Source organism: Accipiter gentilis, chromosome 11 (assembly GCF_929443795.1).
Source record: "Accipiter gentilis chromosome 11, bAccGen1.1, whole genome shotgun sequence".
In the NCBI taxonomy this organism is placed as follows: Eukaryota; Metazoa; Chordata; class Aves; order Accipitriformes; family Accipitridae; genus Astur; species Astur gentilis.
The window spans coordinates 6,509,812-6,526,759 of record NC_064890.1 but is presented as its reverse complement, the minus strand read 5'-3'; the positions used below and the strand labels follow the sequence as shown (position 1 = coordinate 6,526,759).

Here is a 16,948-nt window from a genome sequence, read left to right as displayed (position 1 = left end):
TTGCACATGCAGGACCTTCCACACACAAGTAGAATTAAATGAAAATCAAAACTAGTCCAAATTGTATCAAGGCTTGCTTACACGCAAGGCAGTTCTCCATCTATATATTTTCAGGTGCGCTATCCAACTTCAGAAAGCTTGAATTACAACATACGAAAGATCTTATGATCTTGAAATCTTCAGAACCCTGTCTTTTCTGGTCAGTCTAATCTAATCCTTTACCTCGGGGATATGTCTGAATTTATCTTTGATCACCATTGCATCAAGCTCCCAGGAATTAAATGAGAATCTTGTTACATTAAAACAAAGTTGTTTATAATCAACCATGCACAAGCTGTTGGTATGGCTAGCTGCCACACAAATCAAGGTTAAAACAGGCCAGGCTTACAGCTGAAATATAACTAATATGACATTATTCTTTCAGACATTTGGTTAGGCTGACAAATTTGTAACTCTGTAATTTACACAATGTCCCCATGACATGTGGCAGTACAGCTATTGTGTACGGAGATTTTTGTCATGAGAAGGAGGGGGAGGAAGTCTACATTTTTCTAATGCAAATCTTTCCCATAACAATTTTGGAATGCATGCTGGTTTGCTAAAGTATACAATTTACCTATCTGAGAGTACACGAAGTTCAAATGGTGACGGATAATTATTTTAATGCAATGCAAAATTACCCTGTGGAACTCATCGGTCCAGAAAGTGGTTAAGATACTGTATATAATACTGTTGAATAAAAGTATATTCTTTTGTAACAGCAGGCTTGAAAGATTTATTCTTTCTTTTGCCTCACGCATTGCATCAATAAGGTAAAAGCTGTTAGAATTCAGTATTAGGAAAGAAAACTCAATTAGTAGGGTTTAAAAACACTCTTGTATAACACAGGAATTGTCTCATGGGATCAGACGGGAGTTTGTTTTATATGACCTTCCATCTCTAAGAGGTACAAAAAGCCTACACGGATAGGGATATGTTGCCAAATAAGGAAAGATTCTTCTCAACCTCAGATAGTAGTTGGCCAAAGCATCAGGACTTATATTCTTCCCCATCCATTTTAATCCTACCTAATTGTAGATGTTCTCATCATCCATAAAAATATTTTTTTTCCAATTCTAAGCATTTGGCCTCCATGGTATCTACTGGCACAGTATCCTGCGAGCTAATCGTCATGCGGGTTATTGGTTTCAAATCTCCCACTAGATTTTTTTTTCCCCCCCTTTGTGTTACGACAAAATTCAAACAACAAAAGCCTAAATCACCATTTCTGAGAAGCGCTTGTTATTCTGTACAACTCTTTGCCTCTGTAATTAAACACTCCTCATAAGGAAGTCCTTCTAGGTCTGAAATTATTAGCCAACTATTGCTGGAACCCCTCAGTTAAGGCACATTTTTTATCACCTTTCTGAAGGAATTCAAAATTGGCTGCTACTACTGAGAATATACTAAGATACCATATATAGGTAACTGCTCTGTTCCAGATGATCACATCTTAAGAAACCATCACACATACTGATTATAGAGCTTCCTCCCCGCAAAGCTGATCTTATTCTGTAGTACCACAGTAAGCTTCCAGCTGCTGAAGAAAGAAAAATGCCTAACCCTTTGCTGCTGAACTAGTTCTGCTTTCCCACCCCACTTTCACCATGTAGATTTGTGCAAACTTCCTGTGTGGTCTGACTGCTGTTGTGTATTACAAGAACAAATCGGGGTGGGGAGGGGGGAATAAATGCAGAACTCATTCTTTCCTCCAAATTGTCATGTTTTGCGATGTTGCAACCTGGAGCCCACCATTGGTTCATGTCCAAATCACAAGCTCCCTGTACGCATGGCTCATTTTCATCAACAGAGCTTGTTTTCCCCCTGTTGTTATAGACTGTATTTTCATTATATCTGCTTAAATTTAATCCACAATCTGAATTGCCGATACACGATGTACAAAGAAGCCTGTAATATCTTGCAGAGAGCTTGATGGGAAAACAAGGTAACGATTAGTACAGTCAGATTAATACAGGTACACGATACATTCAAGCTAGGTTTCTGTACATTACAGGACATTTTGCTTTAAGGTGTTTTATTTTTCTCAAACAGTGACTATGATGTTTTTCTCTGGAAATTAACTGAAGTCTTTTCCTAGGACTTCCCTACTATGATGCCTGCCCAGTAAACATCTGCAACTGTAGCAAAAATAATTCTGGCAAAGGTAACTTCTTATCTGCATGTAAACAGGATAAAGTTATGCCTCCTGGAATTGGACCTGCAGCTTCATCCATGCTCATTCTTCTTGTTGCTTTTACTCGACCACACCAATGTGAACAACATGAATTTTCTTTGCAGTAGATCAAAGTCTTTTTGCTATTTTGACACTGCAAGAATAAATACCTAATTTTGTTGTTGGACACTCTGCTGTGCATGGTTGTATGGTACCTACAGTTAAGATAGAGAAGAAAGGATGTAAAGTGTAATAACTGCATCCCAGACTGATACCAACAGAAAAAATTTAGATCTTAGCTTACTAAAGAAAGTATTGCTAGAGGGGTTTACTTTTAAATTAGGGGACCTCTTAGTAAAAGAGTAACTTGCTTTTTCTCTGGGGTGTGGAGGTGGAGAACTGAGACTGCTTTTGAATTCTTCTTATGAGAAGGATGAGAGTCAAGATGTAAGAGAAGACCTCAAAGTCCACATAAAATAGCCACCTAGCCAGCTTTGAGGCATCATGTAACAAGACTCTGCAGTTGCACTTGTAAGACCTGTGTGCATGATGTAAGCTCTCATTAACTACAGATTTTAATGAATTTCATGGCAAACAGAGCAACTTAGTGCCCACAGATGTAGCTACAACTCTCAGCAAACAACAGGGAGATCTGAACTCAGCCTAAGAGCAGTCTCAGAGCTATATATGGGAACCACAACGCTCTGGGTTAAAAATACAAACTGCTTTTGCAGCAGTAAAAAGAGATAAAAAAAAATCCCTTTTGCAAAAATCAGGAGACATTCAGCTTAAACAGGTAGCAAAAAAAAAAAAAAAAGTTACTCTACAATACAGCAAGTTTAGTTTCTCCTATCACCACTTTCCAATGATTTAAAGTTGGTATGCAACTTACATAGTTTACAAAGATTGTCTGCAACCTAGGATGTCATAGGTTTAGGTTTGTTAATAGATTATGCTAAATTTATTAGTCTACTTGAATGCTGACTAAACAGCAAAGAGGTAGGTCATCTGTTTCTTTTAAATACAGGAAAAAATAACTAGAAAGTTAAAACTTAAGGTAACCTTATTCCCAAGAGCGAGCTTATTAGAGTCCAGACTTCAGGCGGTGTAAAACTGGGCATCAACAGGCTGGAATTAAGTAATACAGTAAGTGCACTGACCAAAACATTCTTTCTCCTATTAGATCCAGAAACTTATGTATCAAAAGAAAGATGTCAAGTCTTCTGCAAAACACATGGGGCCCAAATCCCAGTTACTCTCAGTCAGTAGATCTTGCTCAATGGAGCTTTGTCAGTTTGCATCAGCTGGAATTCTAACCCCAAAAGTCACATTAAAGACCCTGCCAATTAATTCCTGTTGGAGTCAATGAAAGTTTACATCACTGTTTAAATACTTTTCTCCCCATCACCCCATTTGAAACCTTTAATACCTATCTCCCCCTTCCAAGCCCGTAATTCTTCCCAGGCTACATAAATCCTTTATTTTGGCATGTCCAGCGGAAACTTGACCCCAGTCAATGACATTTTGCAATTCCTGGCAAGGTCAGTTTTTCCAACAAGGGGGAAGTCCAAGGGCTGCAGGGACACCCACCAGCCTTAGCAGTGCCAGCTACTGGTGGGATTGAAATTCTTCCCTAAGACCACACCAGGGCAGAAAGGATGTCCAGCTGAAGTGCCAAGTTAGCAAATATGCCCAGCAGCTCTACCGACAGGGCACGTAAAAATTAAGGCTGAAATACATAACACAGATCACAGACCCAGTACTTCTGGAAGGAAGCTGCATGGAGAGCCATGCAAACCTCCCAGGGACTAGAAACCACCTCTGATTAATATGCAGTAACCCCTTGCTTGCTTAAAGCAAAGATTAATTACAGCCTAAGAGTCTGAGAAGTGAAATTCATCCTACAAATGCTTGAAGGTGAATTTAGTGACTATTTGCAGAATTAGATAGTCTCAGCTTGAAATCTGCCAGTGCCCCCTGGTTCAGGATGAGCGTAACAGGAAGAGTAGTGCTGGGGTGACACATGTAGATTAATTCACTTCTGTATTTATAAACTATTCTTTGTGCAGAAAGATTATTAAGTCCACATATTTTTCAGAACTGGAATGTCCACTGCTTCAAAGGCTCACTTGAAGTCCTTCCTATAATACATCACTGTTTTCTTTGGGACTTGGAAACCAAGAACCCTATTTAAACCCTATTTAAAAAAGTCTTAAAACTAAAGAAAAAACTAACCTCGCCCCCTTTTTACTTTAAAGCTTTCCATAGTATCTTATAAATTCTTTGATGGAATATGCTTAATCAAATCACTCAAAAGTCATACCAAAATTTCCAACCCCAACTAAGTTCTGGCTCCACTGATCTACTAATTTAATATATAAATGTAACCTGCAGTTCAAGTATGTTAAGTTGAGAACCAGTCTTCCACTGCTGAAGACTTGCAAAGTTACCTGAATAAGTACGTTAATTTTTTAAGAAATACAAAATATCTATATAAAGCATTTCTTGAAGATAACTGGCTACAGAAAATTTAAGTTGACATCTGAAAAAGAAAAGAAAGAAATCTAGCACAACTGACATGACAAATTTTTCCAATAATCTGAAATCCACATGTTCAACAAAAGAGAGAGACAGTACAATTATTGTGATAATCGCTAGAGCCTCCCAATATTTGCACCTTTAGAAAATCTTCAGTTTTAAAACTCATTTGGAAAAAAACAAATAAACAACAACAAAAAGTCAGTATCTGCAGATCAACAGGAGCTCAGTAACAAAGTGGTCCACTAATACCGGCTTGGGACCAACTCAAGAACAAATATCCTATAATGAATGATCGGAATGAACTCTGTACACAGGAGGTGCGTGGAATTTCCCAGACAAGGAATAAAAAACTGAGGAACCTCTTCCACTTGTGATGAAACATGAGGAAACACACACAATCAAAGAAAAAACACCCAAGAAAGTTATGCAGAAATGCAATTCCTATGTGGTTTGTGTTTGTGTTTTTGTTTTGTTTTTTTTTTTTGTTGTTTTTTTTCAATTAAGGAAAATTGGACTATAATCAGTAGAAGCATGTTCAGCTGCTCATATAAGAGAGATTGGATAAATATAAGGTTTAGGTTATGCTAAGAATTTTTTTAGTGCCACAGAGCATTTTTCAGGAGTATTAGAGCTCCTGAAGTCTGAACAGGTTCCTTGGGAGACAGTGATACCCACCAGACAACACCCACAGGGAACAGTTAGAGCGTTTTCCTTACAGATAAGAAATTAAGCTCCTACTGAGGTCAAGCAAAGGAAAATCTTCTGGATCTTGATGTAAAGGCCCAGCAAGAGAGACTGCAAATCTCCCTGGTTTCACCGTCCTTTGCTCCGTCCTTGGTACGGCACCTTGAGACTAGCGGGAGTGCAAGAGATCTTCAAAGAATCTCTCTTGAACAAAACAAAGCCTCTTCTATGGGCAATGCTATAATAATGACTGCTGGAATAATAACTGCTAGAAGTTCATTACTCTAATGACGCCCCTCCATTTACCGGTGCTGGGAAAACGTCACGTGGCACAGGTATCGCTGGATGAAGGTGACGAAACACAGGGGAGTAAAGTTGTGTGTCCACTGGGGAGGGGGTTAGAAAAACGAAGGAGAGCAAGCAATGAGCCTATGAAAAGAATTATTCATGGACATGAAAAGAACAGCTATGCAGAGAAGGAACTGCGTACCAAAGGAGAGACTGAGCTTGGAGTGGGGGGGGGGGGTTAATAAAGCAGAACAGTAACTGAGCTTACAAAGTTTTATAAAGATTTACTGAACAGAAGCATCACACACACATGAAAGAAAAAAAAAACCCAAAGGGGAAAAATAAGGAACCCAAACCACCAAGCTAAGTAATTTGCCATTAGGCAAAACTCAGCCAGATCATTCAGCTCTGGGTTCCAGGCTTCAACCAGCTTCAGCCTAACAACTTCTTGCAAAAAAGCTGGCGTGTGCGAGGAATTTTAGTGGCTTGTCTGCGGAGCTGCCTTGTAAAGGCAGAAACACTGAAGAAAGGGTTTTAGCCAATGAGCGAGGAATTACTTGTTCTCAAAAGGGTTAAATTCTAGTTTCAGTTAAGTAAATTATTTTTATGAGGGCAGGCAGTGAAAAACCCAGCCCAAGGCTGAGCCCTCACTGCTGCGAGCTCTGTGCAGAGCTGGACATCTCTATAGCCATGAAAAGTTTACAGCCAAAGTAGATAAGACAGGTATAAACAACTCCATTTTACCGGTGAGAACTGCGGCACACAGAGATTAAGTAACCATCCAAACTGACACAGAAAGCCTGGGAAAAGCTCGAAATTATAATCTTATCTCTCAAGGCACAATGTAACACTGCCACTGCCCAGCTACCTTTCCTTTCTACAGGCATTTCCTCCTTATTTCAGTTCCACCGAGCACAGAACTAGACAACGCTTAAAAATTTGCAATGGGTTAGTTATGAAAGAGCTGCAGAGATCTGCAGAAGTACACTAGGACTCTCATTGATTTAAGAGATGAAGATGATGAAATGGTAGATGAAAGTCAGGATGATTAAGTAATGCATGTAGGAAAGGATGATCCTGTTTTTACCTGCATCCTGCAACACGTGCATCCGTGTAACTAGATGTCACTAATCACCAGTCATGAATGAAATTTTGGTGTATAACAGATGCAAAACCAACACAACCTCTCCCTCCCCTCAAAAGAAAGGAACCTAAACTCAATGTCTCAAGGCCTTAGCAGGGAAACCACTCCAAACAGCTACCACATATCCCAAAACATGGATGCAAGACAAATTTACACATAAAAGAGCCCTTCCAGTGCATTGCTTTATTAGCATAGATGTAACCAGTGTGTCAAACCACAGAATTTCTTTGCTGCAAGATGCTGTGAGCCCAAAGTTAAAACTGCAATACCAGCCAGAGAAATTCATGGAGGAAGCATTCATCAAGAAAAAGACATCACTGCTGGCATCGGAAGTTCCTGAACTGCAAATCACTCATGGCTGGGAAAGTGTTACTACACACTTACCATCGTAGATTCTTGCTCGACATCTGTGTTGCTGGTGCAGAAATTTTATGTTACATTTTAGGGGTTAGGGCAATTTAAACAATTAGGCAAAGGAACACAGCAGCAATGGTAAGTAAACCTCTTTGTGAGAGAGCATTCATTTGAACTGGATGGTTAAATCCCCCATAAAGCACCTGGAAGATTTAACAACTCATGTCCAAATGAACAAGATGTAATAAGCTTGTATACAGGCTTGATATGAAAAGTGGATTGTTTTTAGTAAAACAGTGGAGAATAACCTCTTATTGAAAAGAGTGATATTGAATTTTAATCAGGCGAAAATAAAGATGCAAGAATAAATCTGCACAGGCTTAGAGAAGGACTAGATGACTTTCTCAGCCATCAACAATGGATGCAGGAGTGTGTTACATCCTAATCTGCTATTTTCTGTTATCTTTACTTTTTCAATCACCCCCTATATTCTGCCTTTTTAAGAAAAAAAGCCAAACCAAAATCCCTGCCAGTATTGTCCTCTACAAAGTGCAGAGGAAGCGCAGATACAAAAGATGAAAAAGTGATTAAAAACTCATACTTCAATGTAGCTAGCCCTGATTTTTCATCCCAGTATTACTCACTTGAGTGATTGCAGAGTTACATGTTCAAACCGAAAGCAGAGGAATCCAGACTATGTCTTGCTGCTCATATTTTATATATCAGAGTTTAGTAACACCCATCATCCCCCCAGTAATACTCATCTGTGTCACTACTCGGGAGTTATGTGACCCTCGCTAATATCACTTTCAGTGCCATCTGCCACAATCTGTATTTTTGGAGGGGTTAACTGGAAAACCCTCTCTGAAATGTGTTTCTAGTTATTACAAGATACACACACCCTCTTTTTGTGCATATTTATTTTTTTTAAAGCGAGCATATTGTGGCAATTATGGGGGAATTTGTATTCTCCGCTGACATCTGAAATTCCATTATCTGTATTTCATCGTGGTGATGGACTCCAGCATTATGTTCCTGGGTCAAACTTTCAGGGCTTGTTTTCTTTTGGTTTTGAGTAGTGGTTAGAGACAATGTTGTTCAGGTCCTCAGAGTAAAGCGCATGTGAAATAATTTCTTTTACCCCCTTTTCTGAACAGTGGTTCTGTGTCGGGGGTCCATGCACTTAACTGGTCTGTTCAGATACTGAATACAACACCGGATGCCTTATCTTAAGCTTTGCTAAATTGGGAAGGCAAAAGCCAAAACAGGAACGAGCCTTAGTTTATTGCTCTGTGCTAACAACTGAATTTGAGCTGTTGTGTGTACTTTCCTCCCCCCTTTCCCAATTTGAACACCTTGAAGCTATTTAACCCACCTTAATTCACAGGCAATCACAGGAGCTGCATGTGTGGATAGGACTATTTGCCCCCAAATAGCTCGCAATACAAACACCAACAAGGCTGAAATTGCTCCTCCTGGACTGACTCGCCAAGCATGAAAGACACTTTTTTCCTGAAAAGCTAAACCATTTACAAGCTGTTTGGGTGGCAGTTTGGAGAGAACATTTGAATTGGTATGTCTGCCGGACACATGTTCCAAACTAGATGTTCCCCACTCCACTCCCCAAGTTGTATGGACCAGTTCAATAGGACTTGTGAAATTCAGGTCATCTGTATGCAGAGCAGTAGGGCAAGATTCGCTGCTTCACAGACTGTAAATTGACCGCTCATCTGAGTGAAAACTACTCTTTGCTTGGATTTCACCTTGAGGTTGCGAAGTCAAGTTAAAAACAACTTTTTTTTTTCCCAGCAATAAGCCATTGAAAGGTCACATACTTCTTCAGACAGGAATGCAAAGGAGTACAAGGTCTTCCCTGTATAGGTAACTCATGTGATTTATAGTGCTGCATTTAGCCTTGTTGGAGCCAAATTAAGGGGAAAAAGCAACAAAGGAGACGTGGCCTTGAGGTTGGTTTATTTTCCTCCTTTTTGTGCCTTTCCCTGCCTGGCTACTGCTCTGCTTTTGCTGTTGTAGGGACCCAGAGCACAGGATCTGATTTCAGAAACAGCAACCAAAGCTGTCCCTGTCAGGTATGGGGAAAAAACCCACATCCCAGGAGTACAGGGGAAGTTCTGAACAGAGATTAGAAACGTCTCTGGAGTCACAGCAGCTGATCTCGGTCTCTCTTATGCATTAGGGTGGCTAGATCCCAACACCCATATCATTTTAGAGACAGGTAAATGGGATTTCTGTGTCTGGGTGAGCACACATCATTTGCTGGTAAGGCTCTGAAGGATTTTAAAAAGGCCTGAAGTTTTGCCAATCTGTCCTGGCTCCAAGGAGTACAACAGATATGACACTTATTCTAGTCACACTATGAAAAGCAAGAAGGCATCTATAAGGGAAGATCAGGCAGCAGTGTGTTAATGTCAAAGCATAGATCTTATGCTGGGAGCTTATCTGAAGAGAGACAATGGGAGGAAAAAAAAAATAAACTCATGAGCTCTCGCAGATTACTTTCCAATAACTTTAATATTCAGTTCACTATTGAGAAATCCAGTGAAAGAAAATATTTTCTGAACTGGGTTTTGTTCTGCACGTTAAACTGTGTTTAGAGCCTGTGAGTTTCTCCCCCCTTGCTGTAACATGGAGCCAGAAAGTATTGCAACTCTCAGTGGACTACCCCAGACAGACAACGAAAGAGGGAGGCCTGATGTAATATTATACATACACATCATATTGCCATTTATTTATTTTAATACCTCTGCTAGCTCTCCCAGTCCTGCTGGGTGAAGTCTGGCAAAATCCCCTGCCATCCTCCAACACCACCTTCTCCTACCTGTTAGGCTCCACCACCAGCCACGGCCTTGTCTGTTGTTATATTGTACATTTTCCTTTATTACCACCATTATTCAGAGGGCAGAGGATGTTCTTCTAGGGGATTTGGAGAGCAGGGCAGAGGTGCCAGAGCTCAGCTGAGACGGGGGTAGCCAGCACCAAGGCGGCCCACAGCTGCTCTGAGTCCCTGGGAATTATTAAACCCCAATGCAGTTATTCCCTCCGCCTCCACGAGATCTGCATCCTTCAGTCTTTTCCCAGCTAAACAGGTCTCAAACTGTGAGCCAGTCACAGAATAAATTACAGGGGGTGTACAAGCAAAACAAAATTGAGAGTTTGCCACCATAGGACACTACTCGCGAGCTGATTGTAGGATTTGCTACAGCATTTCATTTGGGTCTTAAAGAATTGCTTTGTGCCGCCTAAGAGAAACCTACAGAAACACTCCTCTATTTCTTAGAAATATTAGCTACAGGCTCCCTTGATACATGGAGGGGAGACACTAAAAACGGTACGCTCAGAAGCACTGAACAGGCTGGAAATTGGCCTGCAGAAGAAGAACTAAAATTCGTAAGAAAAGGTAGAAGCGGCATTACAATTTAGTAAGTCGCAAGCAGTATGAGCTGCATGTTGACTTCTAGCTCTTTTTTTTTTTTTACTATCAGTGATCGTTTCACTTGTATTACATACTGCCTTTTCCCACCTCTTAACCCTCTGCATCCTGCAGTTGATCTGCACAATGTCACGTCTGTACAGAGCTGCTGCTGCAATCACACACAGTAACTACACAAAAAAATGTCCAGTAAAATTGACTTAATAGCATCTTTGACCTACTCTGTGTCCGTACAGCCGTAATCTCCAGATTCACACACAAAGTTGGGAAACTTCAGTCATGCTGTAGGGAAAAAGTGCCAGGGAGATATTTTTTCTACAGTCGTGTAAACATGTCCCTTTTCTCAGAAAACAGAATTATTCAAGAGGACAACAGAGTCTCCTCCTTAAATCTTCTTGACTTTCAAGTCCTCTGGGTCATTCCTCAACTCAGCAAAACACGGGTATCACCTGACTTGACTAGCAGAGGAATCAGAAGTAGTCTCACAGAGCTAGATAAACTTTTAAAATAATTCCTAGGATAGCTTTTCTGGAGCACGCACGTCGTAAGACAACACATATGGAGCTCTGCAAAAACACTTTCCTGGCATTCACTGGGGATGACTCACAAGTCCCCCCAGCTCTGGTCCGTAGCCTGACCACCCGCCCCAGATGCCAATCACAGCCCTGCACTCCACCATCCCACACAACGCTACATGTGAGCTAACACCCACATGGAACTTTTGGAAGTCAAATAGAAACTCATCACTCTGTGCTGACAGTCTTAAATGACTTTAAAAAAAAAAAAAAACCAAACCAAAACCAAAACAAACAACTAAACTTGCAATAAGACTGCTAGGCCAAGTCCCATATCACAGATAAGGATAAAGGATCTTAGTCCACATTCCTACATACAGGCTCAGAAGATGGTCAGAGAAATGTAAACTTATGACAAAAGAAAGTTCAATGCTCTGCAAATATGAGGAAAAAACCAAACATGTAAGTAGACTTTATAGTATGACTTTTGAAGGGTTGGTTTTCCTCTTTCAGCTCAGGACACATTAAATTTTTAAAACATTGTAGCAAGATGCTCAAGTGTACTTTATCTTATTATTATTATCATTATCATTATAATTATTATTAAATTCACATACTCAAAATCCCTGTAACTTACTCCTTTTAAAAAAAACAAACCACAAACCAAACTGTATTAGGTGCAGCTTCATGTTTTGCTTAAGAGCTGAGGGAAATAAACTTTACATTTAACTAATTGTATAATTTCACCATCTACATTCCCAGATGCTTCTGATGTTTTAGTGACGTTTCTGCAAGCCATCTGCAAACTTTTTACACGTCCGGATTCTCAATAGGCAAAACTAGGCACTTACAGCAGCATTAAACATGGGCATTTAACACTGCGGAGTTCTAATATCTGCAGCAGGCATTAACAGTGATTTTTTTTTTTCCCCTTATCCTTCTTTTAGCGGTTCGAATTACCATTTTTCACTCTTCAAAGAAAAAAATAGCAGTGCTGAAGGTAAAAATCGGTAGCAACTTTTCAGTATCAAATACATGCCTTAGAGGGACAACAAACTGTGGAAGTTTCAACAACAAAACGAAACAAGCACGTTTGTCCCCCTTCCTTCCCCCAAGACTATTTTCCCCTTCTTGATCAACTTTCACGCTGGTTTTTTTCCTCCTCTGAAGTTTCCCACCCATTCCCCTGCAGAGCACTGCGAGGAAAACAGAGAGTTAATCCTGCAGTTTCAACTGGTGTGAGCCTTTACTATTAACTTGAATTTACGGAGCAATCTCTCCTTAAAAAAAAAAAGAAAGAATAAAAAAAAGAATTCCTTGCTGCACTGTAACACCAAGAAGTATATTTTAAAAATCTCCCTCGGGTCTCTCTAAACATCTGCTTAAAGGTTTGCTGTATCTTAAAAGGGCTCTAATTACCAGAAACTCCTCTCTTACTTAAGCCCAGGGCTCACATTTCGATTATAACTCAAGCTCCAGTTAATTTAGGGCTAAACCAAAAATGCCTGTACCAAACAGAAGAAAACATAGGCCTACCTTAAAACTTTCCAGCTTTTCAGAGGATCCAAGTCAGAGATTATAGACACCATTTTAGTAATAACAACAATAAAATATATATATAAAAAAACCCCCAAACACAACCCACGGCAGGGTAGCCTAACCACAAAAGCAGAAAGCACTCTACTCAGTGTGGGAATGACAACAAACCCAGCACAGCTCTTCCTCCTTCTCCAGCTGATAAGCACTTGTCCCGGCTTCTCTCCACCCCCAAAATCAATCTTGTGCTATATTGCTTCACAGTCCCAGTTTCATTTCTCCACCACTACCTTTTCAAGCCCTTGTAATCTGCTCCAACTGATCAAATTTGACCTTTTTGTAGCCCACTTTATTCCGAGCACAGCCCTCAGTTAAATCTCTCTTTATTAACACCGTCCTTCTTGGCTTTCTTTTGGAACAAACACAGCTCAAGCTTGAAGCCTCCAGTCTTTGCCAGCAATCATTTACAGATTACTGCAAGCTGCAGTCTTCTCCTTTTGGGTTTTTTCTTCTGCCTCTGAGGTTTGCTTTTATATTATTTTCTGAAGGTTGCTGGGGGTCTCCTTTTCCCTGTTCTGTGCAGGTTGGACTTGACACTTTTCAAGGAGGGACTTTCTAATGCAACTCCTTTCCCACCCTCCCCTCACCCTCATATAGAGATACACACAATAAAAACAGTTCACAACCTTTTGAATACAGAATCATCTTTCTCCCTCCCCCTTTATGTTTGTAAATCTATTAGACTTGATAGACTTGTAAGCTGAAGCTGTGACTGAAAGCGGGACTGCAATTATGGTGGAATAATAAAAAGCCTAATAATGCAAAGACAGTTGTAACCCTTTCGATGTTTGAAAGGGGAAAAGGTGTCTATTTAATTCCACTAAATCCATTTCTTCTTTTCGTTGCTGCTTAAAAAATAAATAGTAAAGCGTCCTCCAGATCACTATGGTGATCTGAAAAGTTGTGTAACTGCTGTTAGTGTGTGTTTATTTAGGAAAATCTAGACGACTGGCTTCTTTTATGTTACTGTAACACTTTTTGACATTGATTTCCCTGCATTTAAATATTTCTCTTTTGCATTATTTTCCTCTCTAAATGTTTCCCATTCATCCTGTGGATGACTGTAACCTCTCCTTGAGCTCCACCAATTCACTGGGATTTCTAGAAATTCCCGAATTAAACTTCTAGCGGGGGGGGGGGGGGGGGGGGGGGGGGGAGCAAAACTGTAGCTCATGAATTGTTCAGTCAGAACCAAACTACCCCAAATGACAGATACTTCCACTTTGCTATTTATACCACAGGCATATGCTCCTAGTTTCAGTCTGCCACCAGTTCTAAAAAAAAAAAAAAAAAAAAAAAAAAAAGAAAAAAGGAAAAGATCAGCCCTTGTATGTTAAAAAGAAGCAGTAACGTGATGGTCACGTAGAGATCTGGTAGTGTGTGGCATCACACACTCATGGAAACAGAATTAAGGGTATAATAAGGCCTAATAAACTTTTGAGGCTGCTTTAAGTCTTCCACCACCCCCTCCTTCAGTGAGATAAAACTCGAGCTACGTCTGAACTGTTTTCAGGGCTCCCTCGTACGCTGTAGGCTGGTTTTGGGCAGCCTGACCCTCCCCTTACTGGTGTCCCTCTAGTACAAAAGCCAGCACAGTCTTGCCCTTGCCAGAAGGTGACACTGAGGCTTCTCACTGTCCCAAAAAGATTTTGTGACCGTTTTGCCTGCCAGACAGCGGTCAGATAGAAACAACCAGTTTTAAACTACCTAGGTACAAAACACCTTCTTTGTTCAAAGGCCAGCACATCGTTGACCCCTTACCGTAGCAGAACTGTACATTGAGTCCTCTCCTGCCTCTTTTTCCACGCCTCAGCCTGGGGAAGCTCAGCGTGTGGGGCCACATCAGTTGAGCAAGTCAGACCCCAAGTTCAGACCTCTGGATTTTACCTCCTGCGCAGAGCAACAGCTCCGACAGCTTTGCTTTATCTCTGAGGGCTGTGACAAGGAGGAACACATCGGAGACTGCTGATGGTGGGATTGCAGGTGCAGATCTGGGGGAGGAGGGTGGAGGACAGCTGGGGGGGGTCACAGGTGCTCCCACCTCCCTCTTAAGGCCAACGTGGCACAGGGTGTTTCTCACCTCGTTCACGCATGTTTCTGAGCATTTCTTCAGAGATAAGGGTTGTATCCACCCCTGGAAACTTTGGGGGTCATGTATTTATTTACCTACAGGAGATGGGTTAGCTGCTTGCCATGGAAAATGAAATTCAGTTGCCACTTGTCATATGTTTCTTTGGACCTGAGGAAACCTGCATTTTTAGCGTGGGAAGCAATTAAGAGGTTGGCTAGCGTCTCTTCCTTTCTTCCCAAAAGTTTGTAAACCACCATTACACAGGTTAATCCATCACTTGGAGCTGGGGAGGACGTAAGTGGTTACAGTACACTGCTTTTCTCTTTCCTCTCTTAGTGTCACATTTGCTTCTTTTAGAGCTATATTCATGTATTTGCCCATGTAAACTTCTCACCGAGTGTTTCATATTGATGACCAGGCTCAAGTTAAGAAAGGCTTCAGGTTTAGCCTGCAAACAAAAAAAATTCAAAATACGCTGTCCCATCACGGCCCCTCTGTAAGCCCAGTTTGAGTCCTTGTCACATCCTATCTGGCCACTGTTGCAGGTGAAGGTGAGAAAGAGCCCATGATGTTCTGCCTCTGTGTCCCACTTAGGGACCTAACTGGTTTCAATTTCTGTACAGTTCAGGTGAGAGCTACAAGGCTAAGAGACCTTTACGCTAAGGTTAGATGTTCCTATATCCCTAGACTTCAAGGACTAGACACACGAGGTGGAGGACCACATTTTCCCCTGGTGTATATGGAGAAACCAAGGCCAAGAGAAACAGCTCAGCCCCTGTCCCCCACTCCAGGTCAACGCCAAACCAGCCCAGAGCTCCACTGCACCAAGATGCTCTTACTCTGTTCATCCAGAAATTCCACAAACTCTCTCCGTTTCAAGAATTTTCTCTCTAACAAGTATATTTTATACTTTCCATAGACACATTTTTCACTGCCTTCCCACAGAAAACACTCCATTATTTCCTCCAACATATCCACACGAAAACTACACCGTAGGAGTAAAGATTCTTATTCCTTTCCCACTTGCAATTATTTACAGTTATTTATTTTAATGTTAAACTTTTCATGTCTGGAACGAAAGCCAGGTCTCCATTTTTCTGGACCTGGCTGGCATTTTGCCAGCTTTTCCTACAACATTGAAGAAAGCAACTATACGCTTTCTAAAAATAAAACTAGAAGATTAAGTTTAGCACAGAGAAACTTGTGACAGGCAATGGATTTTCCAAAACAGCCTCACGTATTTCATACAGCATGTAGCTATAGTAGGAGAAAACAAATAAAACAGAAACAGAAATCCGCTGTAAAATTATTTTAACTCTTGTGCTTGGATAGCAGCACTTCAGCCCATCTTTTAGCTAAATGTTTTTTCTGTTGTACTTTCTACTTCTGTTACTTCTTCAAACTTTTATTTTTATGCTTTAAGTGAAGAAATTTCCTACGGTCTTTGGCTTGTTTGCCAAGAAACAGCCAGCACATCTGTGAAGTATTACTTAAGCAAATTTATTACAGTTAGCCAGAAGGCAACAACTGCGAAAGTTTCCTCTACCTGCTGAAATCCAGCCTATTGTATAACTTGGGTCTCTCATGCCATACCATGTCCCACTAGCAAGAGCTTAGCAGTTCCCAGTTAATACGATAAAGAAGTACAAGCTTTCCAAGGTTTTGAGTCATGTTAAATAAATATATATACACTTTTGAGAAGAGGATTCATATATACACACATGCATACACAAAAGGATCTCTAAGCAGTGTCATCATACTTAGTTTAGACAGCTGTGGAGTCAAAAAAGTTCCAGATCAGCTAGCTACAAACATTTGAAGGTCAAGTACAGGACAAAGCGTTTAAAAAAGCATGAGCAACGATGGCTACTGAGCATTAGAAAGATGGTTTTATGTCATGAGAGGTTTTTTCCCAGCTGTTTTTTTTACCAGAAACCTATTGGACTGAGGACTTCATAGTGTTGGTCAGGAAAATAAACCAAGTATAGTGAGTAGTTTGGGTTAGTTATTAATCTTCTTTCAAGGGTGTTATCTCATTCAAAATATTTTAGGAGCCAAGGAAGGTCTGCCAAAGCACAGCCTTTTAGTCAGG

General features: G+C 40.6%; 1 protein-coding gene across 1 annotated transcript in view; it reads right to left on the bottom strand.

Annotated features, from left to right (window-relative positions):
- The window catches only part of CELF2 (CUGBP Elav-like family member 2), a 375,608-nt gene extending 362,713 nt beyond the window's left edge, over window positions 1-12,895 (bottom strand). Inside the window, exon 1 of the mRNA XM_049814458.1 lies at window positions 12,726-12,895. Within this exon, the coding sequence (XP_049670415.1) occupies window positions 12,726-12,778 (53 nt within the window). The 5' untranslated portion in view covers window positions 12,779-12,895. The remainder of the gene's footprint in view (window positions 1-12,725) is intronic.
- Between the last annotated feature and the right edge of the window lie 4,053 nt (window positions 12,896-16,948).